The sequence below is a fragment of the Dipodomys merriami genome, unplaced genomic scaffold (genome assembly GCF_024711535.1).
Source record: "Dipodomys merriami isolate MVZ:Mamm:240054 unplaced genomic scaffold, mDipMer1.0.p SCAF_7, whole genome shotgun sequence".
Taxonomy (NCBI): domain Eukaryota; kingdom Metazoa; phylum Chordata; class Mammalia; order Rodentia; family Heteromyidae; genus Dipodomys; species Dipodomys merriami.
This window is the reverse complement of record NW_027206290.1, coordinates 44,444,154-44,461,264: the sequence shown is the minus strand read 5'-3', so window position 1 is coordinate 44,461,264 and position 17,111 is coordinate 44,444,154. Positions and strand designations below refer to the sequence as shown.

The 17,111-nt window shown below is 38.2% G+C and overlaps 1 protein-coding gene across 1 annotated transcript in view; it reads left to right on the top strand.

Annotated features, from left to right (window-relative positions):
* Positions 1-14,963, top strand: part of Gadl1 (glutamate decarboxylase like 1) — a 215,218-nt gene extending 200,255 nt beyond the window's left edge. The window contains exon 15 of the mRNA XM_070007528.1: positions 12,786-14,963. Within this exon, the coding sequence (XP_069863629.1) occupies positions 12,786-12,959 (174 nt within the window). The 3' untranslated portion in view covers positions 12,960-14,963. The remainder of the gene's footprint in view (positions 1-12,785) is intronic.
* The last annotated feature ends 2,148 nt before the right edge of the window (positions 14,964-17,111 follow it).

The window sequence follows — 17,111 nt, the reverse complement described above, 5'->3', positions numbered from 1 at the left end:
ATAATAAGTATTCTTCTGGTCTATATTTTCTAACAGTTCTAATACTGTAATTAGAAATAATATATTTAGAATTTTTAAAAAAATTTGATGCCCAATATTCACATTATTAATTGTAAGGACCTTTCATGAGTGTATATGGCTGTGTATGCGTGTGTGTATCTATGAGCATACATAGTCACATATGTACATCTATTAATATGTATATATACACATTCATTCATGTGTACATATATCTATATGTGCACATATGTGCAGACATGCATGCATTCATATGAACATATCTATACACATATTTATATGCACATATTAAAATGAATATGCACATGTGCATATATTTTTTGGGTACATATATCTGAATATATATGAGCATTGGGGTGTAATCCACCATACCTCTTGCATGCTAGGCCGGTGCATTGCTGAGCTATACCCCCAGACCTTGGATGGGTAGTTATAATGATTTCAAGGTGAGATCCTTAATCCTGAACATATTCTCCATGTTTTTGTGAGTAATACAGAAAATGGTTATTTTAAAATATGTTCATGTAAACTTTCTATGATTCAGTAACAAAAATGTGGTATATAAAATGTGATTTTGAAAATTCCTTTCTCCTCTGAGGCTGACACCAGCAAGTGTTTTGGAATGCACTGAAACTGAATGAAGAAATGCAGTGAGCTGTATGCAAATGATTTAGAAATAGGGGGCAAAGGAAACAGATAGGGAGAGCTCTGAGTGTGCTTTGTAAGTCCTATCTAACTTTGAGCAGAAAGTGAATACAAGTATTTGATCAAAGAGAAGATGGGAAAGATTTGGACTTCAGCTTATTTTTGAAGCAAATAATTGATTTTAGAACAACAACAACACCTGTCAACATAATCTGGATGTAGGTACAGTTGGGGGGGCAGGAAGGTGGGCACAAGGCATCTCTTGCAGGCATAATTCAAATGCAATCCAAACCTTCTGGCAGCCTGAATGTAGCAATGTGATCATTAGCCAGAATAGCATAACAACCTGAGCTTACTTCCTCTTTCACCCCTGCTGTGTAAGGTTCCCAAATATGCTTTAAAAACCAGTGATTCTGCAACTCAGAAACATGTCTATGTGGGTTCTATGCCTTAACATTTTTGTCATGCCCCTCTGAAGACTTTCTCCGACAGCTGTGCCTGCCTGCTAGGTAGCAGGATTACAGTAATGTCTAGAAGTGCTTCATTAGTCGCTAAAAGCTTGTTAGCATGGAATACACTCAAGACAAAAATTTCTGTGGCCAATTGCTCAATTCCAAAGAATGGGGGTAAATAAGATGCTTCTCATCTTACTGAGTACAGGTGAGATGTGAATGCAGTACCTATGTGGCTTAAACCTTGGGAATCCGACCCACATATTGCAGTAGGCACAGCAGTAGGATGAAAGCACCAACTGCGTGTTAACATGGCCAGGTAAGGCTTTCAGAAATACTGGACCACTGCCTATAGGACCTAGAGAGAAAAGTGGAGCCTATGTAAATTTTTCTCCTTGGTAGACTAATATTCTCTAGACATGATAAGAATCTTAAGAAAACAATATGCTGATTTGGAGGCTCCGATGATACCATTTACTCTGCTGATCCGTCAATTCCATCTATCATCAACCTATCATCTATCTTTCTATCTATCTGTCTGTCTGTCTGTCTGTCTGTCTGTCTGACTGTCCATCTGTCTATCTATCTATGTCAGTATCAGGGCTTGACCTCAGGGGCTTACACTGTTACTGTCATTTACTTCTTTCCCATAGTCTCACAGAATTCTTTGCCCAGGCCAGCTTTGAACTGTGATCTCAGACTCTTGAGAAGCTAGGCTTACAGACAAGAGCCACCAGTACTCAACCTGACCTATCTATTTGATTATCAGTTTGGGGTAAAACAAGGTTAATGGTTCATGGAAGACCCAAAGGTGCCAATGGAGATCTTGAGGCTCCTGGAAACTAGTTATTAATAAAAACACTCTTGGCATCCTTTGGAATCTTTTCTTTGGAAGGTTTATCTAATGTCCGTAATTGCGGGCCACTGAAAATAAATAGCACCCCTGAGTTATTGCAATCATCCTAGTGCTTTGACATGTTCCAATATGCACCTGTGGTGCAGGTACCACCTCTGGTGAAATGCTATTTACTGAGGAACTCTTTATTTAATGGGCCAAAAGGAATTTCTCTCAAAGCCTAAACTTTGTGCATTGGTCCACAACAATTACTCAGGAGCTATTAGCTCAGATAGCTGCTGGGACACAACCAAGTATTAAGCTTTTTCTTTATAAAGTGTGTAAAATGTTTATTGTGTCCATTCTTCAGCTAAAGCTTTCAGTTCAGTTTGGTTTGCTTTTATGACTGTTTATTTCAGCCACCTTGAATATATGACTGACATTAGGCTTATTGGAACTGCTGTTGTCGCAATTTCTATGCTGTAAACACCTGCTGTGAAGCTCTAGGTGTTCTTCAGATTTTCTGGAATCCTAACTTTATCTTTTTTGTGTGGTCCTTCTTGTTTGGATTGGAAAGGGCATGAATAGAGCAGCCCTTTTAAGTAGAAGTATTCTTTATTTTGTGTATATGTGAATTTTCAGCTATACGCTGAAAGAAAATGATAGAAATGCAAGTAGAAAAAGGTATATCCAGTCAAAAATATAGCTTATTCCTTCCTGTTCTTCCAAGTTGAATTGATCGCTTAGATACATATGACTTCACGGGTCATACACCACTGATTCCATATAACTTAAGCTTGAGAGATTTATGCTAATTCATCTCACCTCTAAATAATGGTGGAGAGTTACCAAAAGTAGTGAATGAGGGATATACTAAAGATTAAGACAAGAATTAGGCAAATAAAAGCACACACACACACACACACACACACACACACACACACACACACACACACACACAGAGGTAAATACATTCTTCAAGTAATCAAAACAAAGAAACTCGTTCTTTCCTGGGTCCTAGTTAAGGGTTTTGAATACCTCATCAGGGGAAGTGGCACTGTGGCTCAAGTGGTAGAGCACTAGCCTTGAGCTGAAGAGCTGAGGGACAGTGCCAGGGTCAAGCCCCACGATTGCCAAAACAAAAACAAACAAACAAACAAAAACTACCTCATCAAGAATTATGGTTAACAAAAAAATTGGCTAACAATTTGAAGGTTACTAGCTTTTTTTTCTTGCAAAGTGGACATAAACAATCTGAGACAATATTGCCAGTTGTTTCTCCTGCTATGTCAAAATTGCTTTTCTTGTCTAGAATTCTTCTCCACGTCCACCTTTGATTGCCTCTTCACAAGTCCTAGTTAAAGAATATTACTGTCCAGTATATTCCAAACTTACAAAGGGGAGACACAAATGGGTAACCTAGAAAATCACACACCCCTCAAGAGTGGTCTAATCAAACCAGCTGATCTGATTGGGGCCTTAATCCCAGTAATGTTCACCTTCAAGAACATTTGAGAAACACCAATTGCTCTTATACCTTCCTTTGATAAAAATATAAATAGCAAAAGAACAAGGTGGCTGCAAAATTCTGGAGCCAACTCTTGAATTTTGAGTACGTAGCCTTTACATAGATTTAACTAATTAATTAGTTCATTTGTTTATTTGTGTGCTGGTTTTAAGGCTTGAACTCAGGGCCTAGGCACTATCCCTGAGGATTTTTACTCAAGTCTCACACTTTACCACTTGAACCAAAGCTCTACTTCTGGCTTTTTGCTGGCTAATTAGAGCTAAGAGTCTCATGGACTTTATAGACTGCTCTGGCTTTGAACCATGATCTCCAGATCTCAGTCTCCTTAGCAGCTAGGATTATAGGCATTAGCCACTACTGCCCAAGTAGATAAAGCTTTTTTTTTTTTAACTTATGGAAGATTTATGTATTCTGACAACTAACATATCAGGTAGAAATCTCTAGAAGATAGTAGGAACTCATTCCTGGCCACAATAAATTTCAATGGTAGAGATTCCCTCCCCAAATACTACCAAGACAATCAGATTGTTTTAAAATTTTTTCTTTGTGATGGTAACGGGCATGAGCTTAGTGGGTCTCACTCTTGGTTATTCAAGGCTGCTACTCTGTCCCTTGAGCCACAGATCCACGTTCAGCTTTTTGCAAGTTAATTGGAAGCAGAGTCTTGCCAACTATTTTGCCAACCCAGCTAAATCTCAATTCTCAGATCTCAGGTTCCTGAGTAGCTAGGATTACAGGTATGAACTAGTGTCTAGAATGTCTTACTTTTAAATATCTATTTGTTTTGTAAAAAATACTGTATAGGGGGGTTACATTGGTAAGGTATTGAGTACATCTTATCAAACATTGTTACCTCCTCCTTTGTTTTTCTCCTACCATCCCTTCCCTCCCACCTCCTCAAATTCTCCCTCCCCTTCCCCCCCCCAAGTTGTAAAGTTTGTTTTCAACATAGTGTCTTGTACATCTCATTGTTACAATAGGTCAACCTGTATCCTTATACATGTCCTACATTTTTACAGAAAAATAGATTTAAGTGTCAGTATTGCAAAATAACTTGGAGCATGTCTAGAAGTTTAATGTAGTAGTGGTATACATGAGGTACAAGATTTAATTTCTAAAACTACTCACAACTCCTTTTACAAATATTTAGATATAGTTTGTATGCTTAAGGGAGAAAGGATAATTACAAGTCATGTTTTTCCATATACTTCCAAATGTTTGTATCTCAAGAGATTGCTATGAAATCATGTAATAAGACACCTGGTATGAATATAAATTGATTAAAAACAAATTCAATTTAAGAAATAAACAATATCATTTCTATTTGCGAGGACTTAACAGATGCTAGGCTCCTCTTTCCGTGTATTTATATACATCATTTCTTCTTTCTATATAGCAATCTTGCAAGCAATTATGGGTAGTAATTTTTGTAGGGTATTGCTGGGAATTGAACACAGGATCTCATGAATGTGAGGCAAGTGTTCTGCAACGAAGCTACATTCCTACCCTTTGAGTTTTTTGTTTGTTTATTTTGTCCATCGTGGGGCTTGAACTCTGGGCCTGGACACTGTCCCTGAGCTCTTCAGCTCAAGGCAAGCACTCTAACACTTGAGCTACAGTGCCACTTCCAGTTTTCTGGTAGTTTTATTGGAGATAAGAGTCTCACAGACTTTCCTACCCAGGCTGGCTTTGAACTGTGATCCTCAAATCTCAGCCTCCTGAGCAGCTAGGATTACAGGCGTGAGCCATCAGCACCCAGCTACCTATGCATTTTTAATAGAAGAGGAAGAGGTTTCTAAGAGGTATTACATATTTGCACAAAGTCGCATAGAATTTCAGGAACTGGGTCATAAATCAGCCTAAATAGCCTGTTGGTCTACATATGCACAATCTAAATCATGCAATCTGTCCTCAGAACTAGGCCATTTAGGAGACTAAAAATAAAAGAATACTATGGATCATTACAAGAAACCAGATATGAGCTGTGTCTGGCCTACGTTGGGAAGTGGAGTTTGAGTCACTCTAGAGTGAACAGAGCTAGTTTGTTTATACATCAGGCAAAGTAAGCATACAAAGAGGAACTGAGGAGTTAAATAAGAGCACAGAAATCATGCTTTACATGATTTCTACTTAAATCCTGGCTCTGTTCATGCATGCCTTTGAATTCTGGTTCCCACCTTTATTCCCAGTGCATCCATATCTAGATTCAGAATCAAATATCACACATATCTTATTTAAAGTAAGGTGATTTAATGGGGGAAGTAGTTACATAAATCTCAAAGTTTGGGGTTGGGGTTATGTGCCAACTATGAAGTATGAACATTTCCAGATCATCTTTTGCAGTCAATTAGATTTTAATATCATACATGAGAGAATCTTCCTCAAGTTAAAATGAGGGAGGATTATATTTGGAAGCCAGATGAATTTTGAAGAAAGTTGCTTTTTGAGTTGCTCCTAAAACATTGTGCTGAAAGAAAGGAGCAACCAACATCTTCACCTTTCTGTAGCTCTCGTTGCCTACTCTGCTAGAGTTATTAAGACTGCTGATTTTCTGTTTCAATACCAAACATTATTTTTGTTTTCATGTGGGTGCTGGAGCTTGAACTCAGGGTCTTACACTCTCACTTGGTTTATTCATCCAAGGCTAACATTCTTCCATTTGAGCCATACCTCCACTTCCAGCTTTCTGCTGATTACTTGGAGATAAGAGTCTGGTGGATTTACCTGCCCACAGATGGTTTTGAAACTTGGCCTTAAAAATCTCAGACTACTTTGGTGGGGGGGGGGGGGGGGAGGATGGGAAGGGATGGGAAGGGGAAACAAAGGAGGAGGCAAAAATGCTTGATAAGAAATGTACTCATTATCTTGCCCATGTAATTGTAACCCCTCTGCACAGTATTTTCATAATAAAAAATAAATAAAAAGTTAAAAAAAATCTCAGACTTCTGAGTAGTAAGAATTACTGGCATGAGCCAGTAGTGTACAGTTTCATCGCAAAACTTCAGAGAGAAGCCCAAAGAAGTATACTTTTCTCCATACTTTGTCCTTTGAAGATAAGATATGACATATCATAATTTATTTTCCCCAATCAGACTAGAGAGCTAACAAATGACAGCTCTAGGCCAAATCTAGCTTATTGTTTGTTTATTATATTACACACAACCTAAGAGGTGGGAAAGGGTTTCCTGTGTTTGAAAAATCATCAAAAGCAAATTTCATTGACTCTAAGTTTTATTGGAACACAGCCATGCGTATGTGCTTTCCATGGATGCCTTTATGCTTGAATAACAGAGCTGAGAATTTGCTACTGAGATTGTCTGGCTCCCAAAGCCTAAAATACAGACAGTCTTGCCCTTCATAGAAAAGAAGCATGCCAGGTGATAATGACTCCTACCTGTAATTTTAGCTACTCAGGAGACTAAGATCTAAGGATCTAGCTTCAAAGCCAGCCCAGGTACAAATATCCATGAGACTCTTGAATTTCCAATTAGCCAGAAAAGAGATGGAAGTGGAGTTCTGTCTCAAGCCTTAGAGAACCAGCCATGAGTGAAAGAAACACAAGTATGAAACCCTGTGTTTAAGACCTAGTACCAGCATGTGTGTGTGTGTGTGTGTGTGTGTGTGTGTGCACGCACACACACAGATCTTCCATTCTTGATCTAAGCACAATTCAGAAATGTTAGCCTGAATTATTCCATACCATTTTGCCTTTTTGAGATAATTGTTTAACTCTAAATTGCACTGAATGGCTTTAACTGAGCTGTTTAGAAGCTATCAAAGATGCATGAAATTCAGAAAAAATGCTCCAAGATTTCAAGTACCCTTTTAAATAGAGAAATACTGTGCACCATAATTTCCTGTATTTGATATGATCAGGGTAATCCTTGAAAAAATTAATTATGATATAATTTGTATAGTTTACTCTTCAGTTTACTTGTGTGCCTGTTCAACTCATGTGTGCCCCAAAAGTTTGCAAATCATTATAAATTTTATCTTCCATCCCTTAGATAATCTTTACTATCTTAAAGAGAAAGGAATATAATAAAACCCAAAAGACAGCACTAAAATCTAGACTTTGAGGAACATATATTTATTCGGAGCTTAGAGCAGAAATCAGATAAGCACAAGTGTCTTTGGATGTATTAGAAGTTTGTAAGTTTTGCTATCTTGACTTATGGGAAAAACCTGGGAGTTGATCTGAGCTTTTGTGCTCAAGGCTAGAGCTTTAACCTTACTTGAGCCATACCTGTACTTCTGGCTTTTTGGTGGTTAGTTGGAAATAAATGTCTCATGAACTTTCCTGCCTGGGTTGCTCCAGGATTCTCAGCTCTCAGCCTCTGAGTATCTAGGATTAGTGACATGAGGCACCAATTACCCACCTAGAAGCTTTTTTCAGCCTTTGTTCCTTATATTTGCTGCAAAAGGATCACTTCCTTTAATACAGGCAATTTCTTCCCACTCAATTTCACTCAAGAGCATCAGTCTTCCAGAGGCTCATACCTATAATCCTATCCAGTTGGGAGGGTGCACTTGGTTGGATCATAATTCCAGCCAAGCATGGGTAGAAAAATCAATGGAAAAAAACAGGGCATGGTGGTATATGCCTGTCATTGCAGTACTGTGGAACTTAAAATAGGAACATCAAGTTCCAGGCATATGCCTGGGCAGGAAGCAAGACACTATCTCAGAAACAACATGCATATTCAGGTAGCGGCTCATGCCTATATTCCTGTCTATGTAGAATGCTGAGACCCAGAGATTCACAGTTCAAGTCAAGCCATACAGAAAAGTCTGTGAGACTCTATCTCTACAGTAATTTTTGGTTAAATTCATAAATCAAAATTAGGTTTTATTTTTGTCTTTATTTCATTTTTCTAGCTAATTTTTATATTTCACAAGAATATTAATCTGTGATATACTGAAAACAATAAAACTGGTACTTCCCTATTAATAATTTGAGACATACTTTGCATATTGAAAATATATATGACATGTATGACAAGATGTAAATTCTTGTTATACATATAATAATACATATATTCCTGATAGTTATATATATATATATCTATATCATCTATATCTACATCTATATATCCTTTTTCATAATGAGTGTATAATACACTTTCTCCAAGGAATATCATTGTGTATACATTACCATTTTATTTTAATCAAAAGCTGTGATTTTTGCCAGATCCGTGGCTTATCAAATGACTATACTTAGCCAGAGAAAGTCATTTTATTTTATTTTCCCTTGAGTTTAAGCAACTTTTAAATAGAAAATGCTATCATGTACAGCAATAGCATCACAACAACATTTCATTGAAATGACTAAATCATTTCAGGACCATAATTTAAGTGGAGGAAAACAGAAGTCCTACAGAAATGTGTAGATGGAGTTGCTGTGCAACCAAATAGAAATGTCAGGATCTTCTTCCACTTAAGATGCAAGAACCAGTGCACTGAGGCACAAGGAAAGAATTTGATTTACAATTTGAAGGCAAAGCAGCAGTAAAATAATTGAAAGCTGGAAAAGCAATCTCACTGTTGCCAAATTGCTTTCCAGCACGCATGCTCTATTGTAGGATGGAATTCGGATACTTACAATGAGTTTGTGCATAGTCCCATCCCCTGTGAATATCCCATCCGAGCAGATTAAGACTATTTCTCTGCTGTAATCAGCACAAATAGAACATCCAAATTGCCCAGCATTGGATTACACCTACAGCCTTACTAACAGAAAATGTTTTGTTTTGTTGATTTTTTTGTAAGTGCAGAGGTGTTAAACTGGTGACTGACAAGAGTATTCTTGGTCCCTAAATGGTTAAACCATGTTTCTCTTTCAAATAAGATTTGAGTTGATGGGAAAAAGACATGTGAAAAAATATTACAAACTATAACAGACTAGGAGAATATTTGTTTTCAGTAATTAGTTACTACAGTTACAAGGATAATTTTTTTTTGTGATGGAGATATGATGAGTTATCAGTCTTGGGTTACTTTCTTTCCCATAAAGTATTTTAAGCAAATAACAGCCATTATGCCTGAAGTAACGTTATCTGCAAATTAATCTTATGGAAACATTGATAAAACACTTGCACTGTCAAACCCTTGCTTAACTAGTTCTTTGAGTCATAGAAATACTTTGTGCATTTCTGTATAAGCTCAGAAAGTTGGAGATGAAATGTGGTGTGTGTGTGTGTGTGTGTGTGTGTGTGTGTGTGTGTGTGTGTGTGTGTGTGTGTGTGTGTGTGTGTGTGTGTGTGTGTGTGTGTGTGTTCCATTTCTGGGGCTTGAACTCAGGTCCCTAGCATCTTTGCTTGGCTTTTTTCTGCTCCAATCTAACATTCTACCACTTGAGCCACACGTCCACTTTCTTGTGTGTCATGTTTTGCCAGTGGAAGCCCATTTTTTTTTTTTGCCTTACCCAAGGGTAAAAGTCTAAACATTCAAAATATCTTTATATTCAAGCATCTGAAGCATCTTTAGAAAATACATTAGAAAATACTTCTGATTGACTTATAAGAAACAGAAACCTGATAGATTCAATTGGATTATTGTTTCATTTGAGCCTTGGATACACTAGAAGCTGGAATCAAGAGTATGATGCTTTCTAAAGATAAAGGGAGAAACATAAAAATAGTGGAAAGGAAACAAGATTATTTATATTAGGTGGAACATATTTTTGTTGGTGTTTATTTGTTTTTGTTTTTCTGTATTAGTTCTGGGGCTTAAAATCATAGCCTAGGTGCTGTTTCTTAGCTTTGTTGCTCAAAGCTAGTGCTGTACTGCTTGAGCCATACCTCCACTTCTGTTTGTTTGTTTGTTTTTTTGTTTTTTTGGTTTTTTTTGGTAATAATTGAAGATAAGAGATTCACAGATTTCCCTGCTAAGGTTGGCTTTAATCCTCAGATTCCAGCCTCAGGTAGTTAGGTTTCCAAGCAACAGATACTGGCACCTGGTTTTTGTCATGAAGTTTTGCAAAAAGAGTGAAACTATTGTTATATAACTCTATTTTCTCAATTTCTAGAAAGCTGAAAATAAAATGTGTGACATATTTGCAGAAATTTGTAGAAGCTGATGGTGGACATTAACTCATTCATTTGACCTCTCACATTGTCTTACATTTTATTACTTTCTTTGACACTGTATATTTTCTCTTTTGTGTCTTGTATATTGTAAGAAACCTCCAATCTTTTGCTAATGTTGCAAGATGATTTCACTTAATAGGTGTTTGTCTTTGCTGTAGTCTATGTTTTGCAAGACTTAGGTTCTAGACCTTATATGGCTGGGAGAAAATGTGTTTAATTTAAACTATCATTGAACATTCCTTGAGAAGGATCTGTGGCTAAGTATATCTCTAGAGGTTTCATACACCCAATTTTCACACCTTGTTTGAAACAGATAAATATTGTATTGAGTGTTAGACAAATAGATGGGTCTGCCTTCAGGTAGGGCATCTGACAAAACATGGGCATATGAAAACTACAGTATCTGATGATTATGCTATATGAGAGAGGCTCGATGGAATTGATTTCTGCTCCTCACCTCAGGCATTTAAAATTGCATTTTGTTTTGTGGTATTTATGTTTTTTGGGGGGGGGTCGGGTCATGGGGCCTGAACTCTGGGCCTGGGCACTGTCCCTCAGCTCTTCAGCTCAAGGCTAGCGCTCTACCACTTGAGCCACAGCACTACTTCTGGCTTTTTTCTTTTTGCTTATGTGGTGCTGAGGAATGGAACCCAGGGCCTCTGGCATGCAAGGCATGTGCTCTTCCACTGAGCCACCTTCCCAGCCCCTGTTTTGTGGTATTTATGTATTTCTTCTTTCCTTCTGTATGAGTGCAATCTTACCTTTAGCAGAAAACAATGATAGAAATACACATCCCAACAGGTGGACCCATTGCAGCAATGAGATGTACAAGATGTAATGTTGAAAAATGAACTTTACAACTTTGGTGGGGGGGGGGGTGGCAGGTGGGGGGGGGTGAGATGGGAAGGCAGGGATGGTAAGGGGAAACAAAGGAGGAGGCAACAATGCTTGATAAGAAATGAACTCATTACCTTGCTCATGTAATTGTAACCCCTCTGTATGGTATTTTCACAATAAAAAAAACTTATTATTAAAAAAAGAAATACACTTCCCACATGGAGGCCATATCTAACAATTTTTCAGTTTTATTTAATTTTACTTAATATTGGAGTGGCAAGACCTTTTTATGTTTTCAAGCTGGTAAGAATGAATTTTTAGTTTTGTTTTTTTCATATAGTTAAAACAAATCTAGGATTGTAACAGTGGGTATTTTGGAGACAAGAATGCCTAAGGACACAAAATTTGATTTTTTTAACCAGTCCTGGGACTTGAACTCAGGGCCTATGCACTGTACTTGAGCTTCTTTTGCTCAAGTCTAGCACTCTACCACTTGAGCCATAGCATACTTCTGGCTTTTTCTGTTTATGTGGTACTGAGGAATTGAAACCAGGGCCTCATGCATGCTAGACAAGCACTCTGTCACTAAGCCACATTCCCAGTCCCACATAATTTGATTTGTGTGTGTGTGTGTGTGTGTGTGTTTGTATGCTGGTATTGGGCTTGGGCACTGTTCCTTAGCATTTTGCTCAAGGCTAGCAGTCTACCACTTGAGCCACAGCTCCATTTTCAGCTCTTTGCAGGTTAATTGGAGATAAGAGTCTTACAAACTTTCTTTTCGAACCACAATCCTCATATCTCAGCCTCTTGAGTAGCTACCAATGCCCAGTCATAATTTGATTTGTGTAAGGCAGTATTGTATCATAATTTACATTTCATGCTGGGCACCGGTGGCTGACGCCTGTAATCCTAGCTACTCAGGAGGCTGAGATCTGAGGATTACTGTTCAAAGCCAGCCTGGGCAAGGAAAGTCCTTGAGACTCTTATCTCCAATTATCCACCAGAAAACTGGAAGTGGCACTGTGGCTCAAGTGGTAGGGCACTAGCCTTGAGCTGAAGAGCTGAGAGACAGCGCCTAGACCCAGAGTTCAAGCCCCATGATGACAAAAACCAATTACATTTCAGAGGATATGCTGTTAGTAAGACTTCCTAGGACCTAGGTATAGTTATTTAGTGTCCACATGTTTGAGTCCTCATTTATAAATGGCTTTGCTGCTGGTATCTTCTTCAGAGATTTAATGAACTGATAAGTCTAAAATTCTTGAATCAGTAATCACAAGCCATGTTTTCAATAAAGCGTTACAGCATTGCCTAATCTATATCTGTGAATGGCTTGTCCAGTTGAAATGCTCCTTTCACCTCTCCCTTCTCCTCCCTTGCAGGTGGCCCCCGCCATTAAAGAGAGGATGATGAAGAAGGGAAGCCTCATGCTGGGCTACCAGCCCCACAAAGGAAAGGTCAACTTCTTCCGCCAGGTGCTGATCAACCCTCAAGTGAGCCGGGAAGACATGGACTTCCTCCTGGATGAGATAGACCTTCTAGGAAGAGATATGTAGCCATGGCTTCTGTTTCCCCAGAAGTATGGACCCTGTTCTGGGGAGGGTGACAGTCCAAGGCATCTGGAGATAGTAGATACATAGTAGATACAGTTCTTCTGATGACTAATAGGAAATTCCAGGTTCCCACACAGAAAACACAAACGTTAAGAAAATATCCTGTTCAGAGCTCTTTTGATGCATGGGCACTATTGTTGCTAGAAAAGAGAAAAAAAGTGTGTGTATGTGTGTGTGTGTGTGTGTGTGTGTGTGTGTGTGTGTGTGTGTGTGTGTATACACATATATATGTAGGGTTTTTTTCGTCAGTTGGTCTGGGGACAGCCTTCAGGAAAGTATAGTAAGAACCATGCAGAGGAAGTGGCGCTGTAGCTCAAGTGGTAGAGCGCTCGCCTTGAGCTGAAGAGCTGAGGGACAGCACTCAGGCCCAGAGTTCAAGCCCCATGACCGACAAAAAAAAAAAAAAAAAAAGAAAGAAAGAACCATGCAGATCCTGGATTATAAATCTGCACCACTCTTTAAAGAACCAATAAATGAAAAGTTTAAAGCAGCACCAGATTACTTGTTAAAAATCCAGACCAACTGAATTAAAAACTCTGGGGGAAGGCCCAGTATTCTGTATTTTCACAAACCCTCCAGGTGATTCTGATACACAGCAAAATCTGAGAATTTCTGGTTTAAGAAAAACCTTGCCTTGATTAAATAACTGACATTTCCCCACCAAAAGGAAATCTAGTATTTTAGTAGACCCCAAGACACTGAAAAATACAACTGTGGCCTTTATAGTACACATTTTTTAAGGTCATCAGTAGCATATCAAAATTATTTTTTAAAAGAGATGTTTACTTTATAAAGGTTAAATATGTATTTTCTAAAGTTAAAAATAATCATTATCTATTGCAATTTATCTAGTTAGAGAAGAGGATAAAAAATCAAACATTGCAATGTGACCTTCTTGATTAATGAGCAGTAGTTCTGATTCATTTCCTAAAATGACTTGCACCAATAGCTTGAAGCAGACATTTTATATGGGGGATGGGGTGAGGAATTGGCCTTCTTTCAGCTTTAGGAGCTCTTTTCTCATTTTGTTGTCTACTCTCCTAGGAATAACTAGAAGGAAGTCCAGGGTTGCACAACATTCCCTTTCCCAATCTGAAAAGTCAATGTAGACTTATAAGTAATTGTTACTGGATGTAGAATCTGGGAATTAGAGACCTCTCTGGGGCAACACTTCCTCCATTTCTATTGGAAGTAGTTGATTGTAACTTCATCCCTCATCCTGGTCTAGATTTTTATTTGACAAAATACAGAGATTTGGGTGTACCATTAATGTTCTGAATTAGAAAGTAAAAGATTGAAGAGTGGTCTGGGAAGGTGGCTCAGTGGTAGAGTGCTTGCCTTGCATTCATGAGGCCCCGAGTTCAATTCCTCAGCACCACATAAGCAGAAAAAGTCAGAAGTGGCACTGTGGCTCAAGTGGTAAAGCACTAGCCTTGAGCTGAAGAGCTGAGGGACAGTGCCCAGGCCCAGAGTCCAGGCCCCATAGCCGACAAAAAAAAAAAAAAAAAGGTTGAAGAGTGTTCCACTGTTAGACTTAACATAAACCACCTTTTCGTACTGCATCATTGATTCATGCCATGTAAAATTTGAGAGATAGATGTGTACTGTTTTGCTTTTATGGAAAGTTTTTGTTTTAGTTTGCATGGTTTCAAAATCTGAATTATTTCAAATTCTCTGGTGGTAGCCATTTGTAGGTATAGATTTCTGTGTTTTACATGTCTTGCTGCCTTTAAAGAATGTCTACATAAAATGCTTTCTGAAATTAATCCTTGCACTAGTTTGGATTTCTTGAAATAAAAAGCATTATCAGTGCAGTTCCCATTGCTGACCTTCCTTTTCCCTTCCTCTTCATCAAAAACATTTTAGAAGTGGACTGTATTCCATGTACATTTTACTTTGACAATGGAGGAAGTTGGAAGTGATCTGCTTTTTAGCTAAAACCTTGAATAAACTAGCAAAAACAAACTATGGGTTGATCTTTGATGTGGTCTTTGTTTCTAGTAAGCAATTCATGGGAAACTTGATAGATAGCCACAGCTCAGCTCCTGCTGTGACTTTTTATGAGAAACAACAATTTTCCTCAATCAATGGGAAATAAAATTGGTATCAGATATACTGAAAATTACACTTTTTACTGAAAAGTTCAGATGTACTACATTCAGGCACTTATGGGTCACAAAAATGATCATTTGATTGAAAGGAAATTATAATGAACATATTTACAGTTGATCTTCTGTATTCTAGGCAATTATATAGGTGCTAGAGATATGCAGTGGACAAAATAGACAATATTCTGGCTCTCCTAAAGCTTTCATTCTAGAGGAGACAGACAATTATCACATAATATGTAACAAGAGGTGGTAAAATGGAGGCTATTTTGCTAAGAATTAAGTGCTGTTAAATAAACTGTTAAGAATGTTAATTGGTCTTTATTACAAATCACCCTTTCCATGTTTGCTTTTCCTTCAGTAAGCTAACTTGTTGAGGGATTCCACATGACTCTTTAGTTGACAGTTTTCAGCCTCTTTTCTTGTGTTTAGTTACCTTAAGACAGAAAACTGTCAACCAGGCAGTTTCTCTTTTGGAGGTGACATGCCAGACTGTTTTATGGCAAGATAGCTGCTTCAAGTACTCCATAAATACCTTAAAAATTAAAAAAACAAAAACAAAAACAAAACCGACAATCCATCTTCGGGGAACACTACAACTGAAGCTATGAATCTTGCTCCAAAAAGCCATGTTCAAGCCAGGACTGCTTCAGACAACTTGTAAGAGCTTTAGTCATTACAAGCCTCAGTGCACTCTAAAGACTGCAGCTATTCTCACAGGCCAAATAGGTAACACATCCCTTAATGATTCAACAGAAAGTTTGTGATTGGTGGAATTAGAACCTCTGTTGTTTCTGGTTGAAACTCAATCTATATTTGCATTCCACACCACCACCTTCCTATATAGTCATGCTGTTTTTCTCACTTTTGTGTGTGTTCAAAATGATGATGGATTTGTAGGCAACATGAACAGCCAAGACATCAAAAATCAGAAAGCTGTGAAGAGTCAAAAATGTGGGTCAATGTCACTGGTATGTTAGACTCCAGGGCAAAGTTCCTAATAATGAAGGCCTGATAGCTATACCTGTTGTTAAGGGTCAAGGGTCTTGATGCTTGAGGCCCAGGAGTTGTAACAGAAGTAAGACTGAGGATCCTGACAATAAAGGCTTGGAGCTGTAAAACCAACTTGTACCAACAGCTGCTACCCTAGCTGCTAAAAAGAGCCAGGGATTATACCAACTGCTGTGGTCTAAGCTGCAGTTAACCAAGGCCCAGAGAAACAAGCCTCAACCTGAGCTCCCAGAATTCTAAGTCTCTGTTTTCCAAAGCTTAGAACCATAGTCTCTAGGTCTCAAAGTTTGGAGTTATAAGTCTTTGAGTCTGTCAGCTTACTCATGGACCTTTGGAATTCTAGGGCCCAGAACTGCCAACACCAGATGAGCTCTTCCTTGCCTACTTTTGATTTCTATCTTAGTAAAGTAGAAGAAACTTAGCCAGCTGTTTGCTAACAGTGGTATGTGCTTCAAAATAGTAAAGAAAGTAAAGGGATAGAGTATGGAAATGAGAAGAATAAGATGAGCTATCATAGTAAAGTTGATTAGGCAAGAACTTTGTTTAGGTAACATTTGAGTAGGGACTTTAAAGAAGTTAAGGAAAGAGTCATGTGAGTAGCTTGGGAAAGACTTTTCTAGAGAGAGGCCCTAGTAAGGCCAGAAGTCTGAGGCATTGCATTCATGGTATGCCCAAGGAACAATAGAACATACAGTGATTGAGACAGAGTGAGAAGGATGATGAATTTAATTTAAAGAAGCATAGGGATTGTATAGGAGAACTCGTCACCTGGAAACATACTGGAACATTTGAACTGGAACTAGAGCTAGTGCAACTTGTGTAATTTAACTTTCAATTTTTTTTGAGCTTTTATAGGGGCTTAATTTCAGGGCCTTATGCTCTTACTTAGCTTTTCACTCAAGATTGGCACTCATGTGAACCACACCTCCACATCCAGCTATTTTCTGGTTAATTAGAGATAAAAGTTTCATGGACT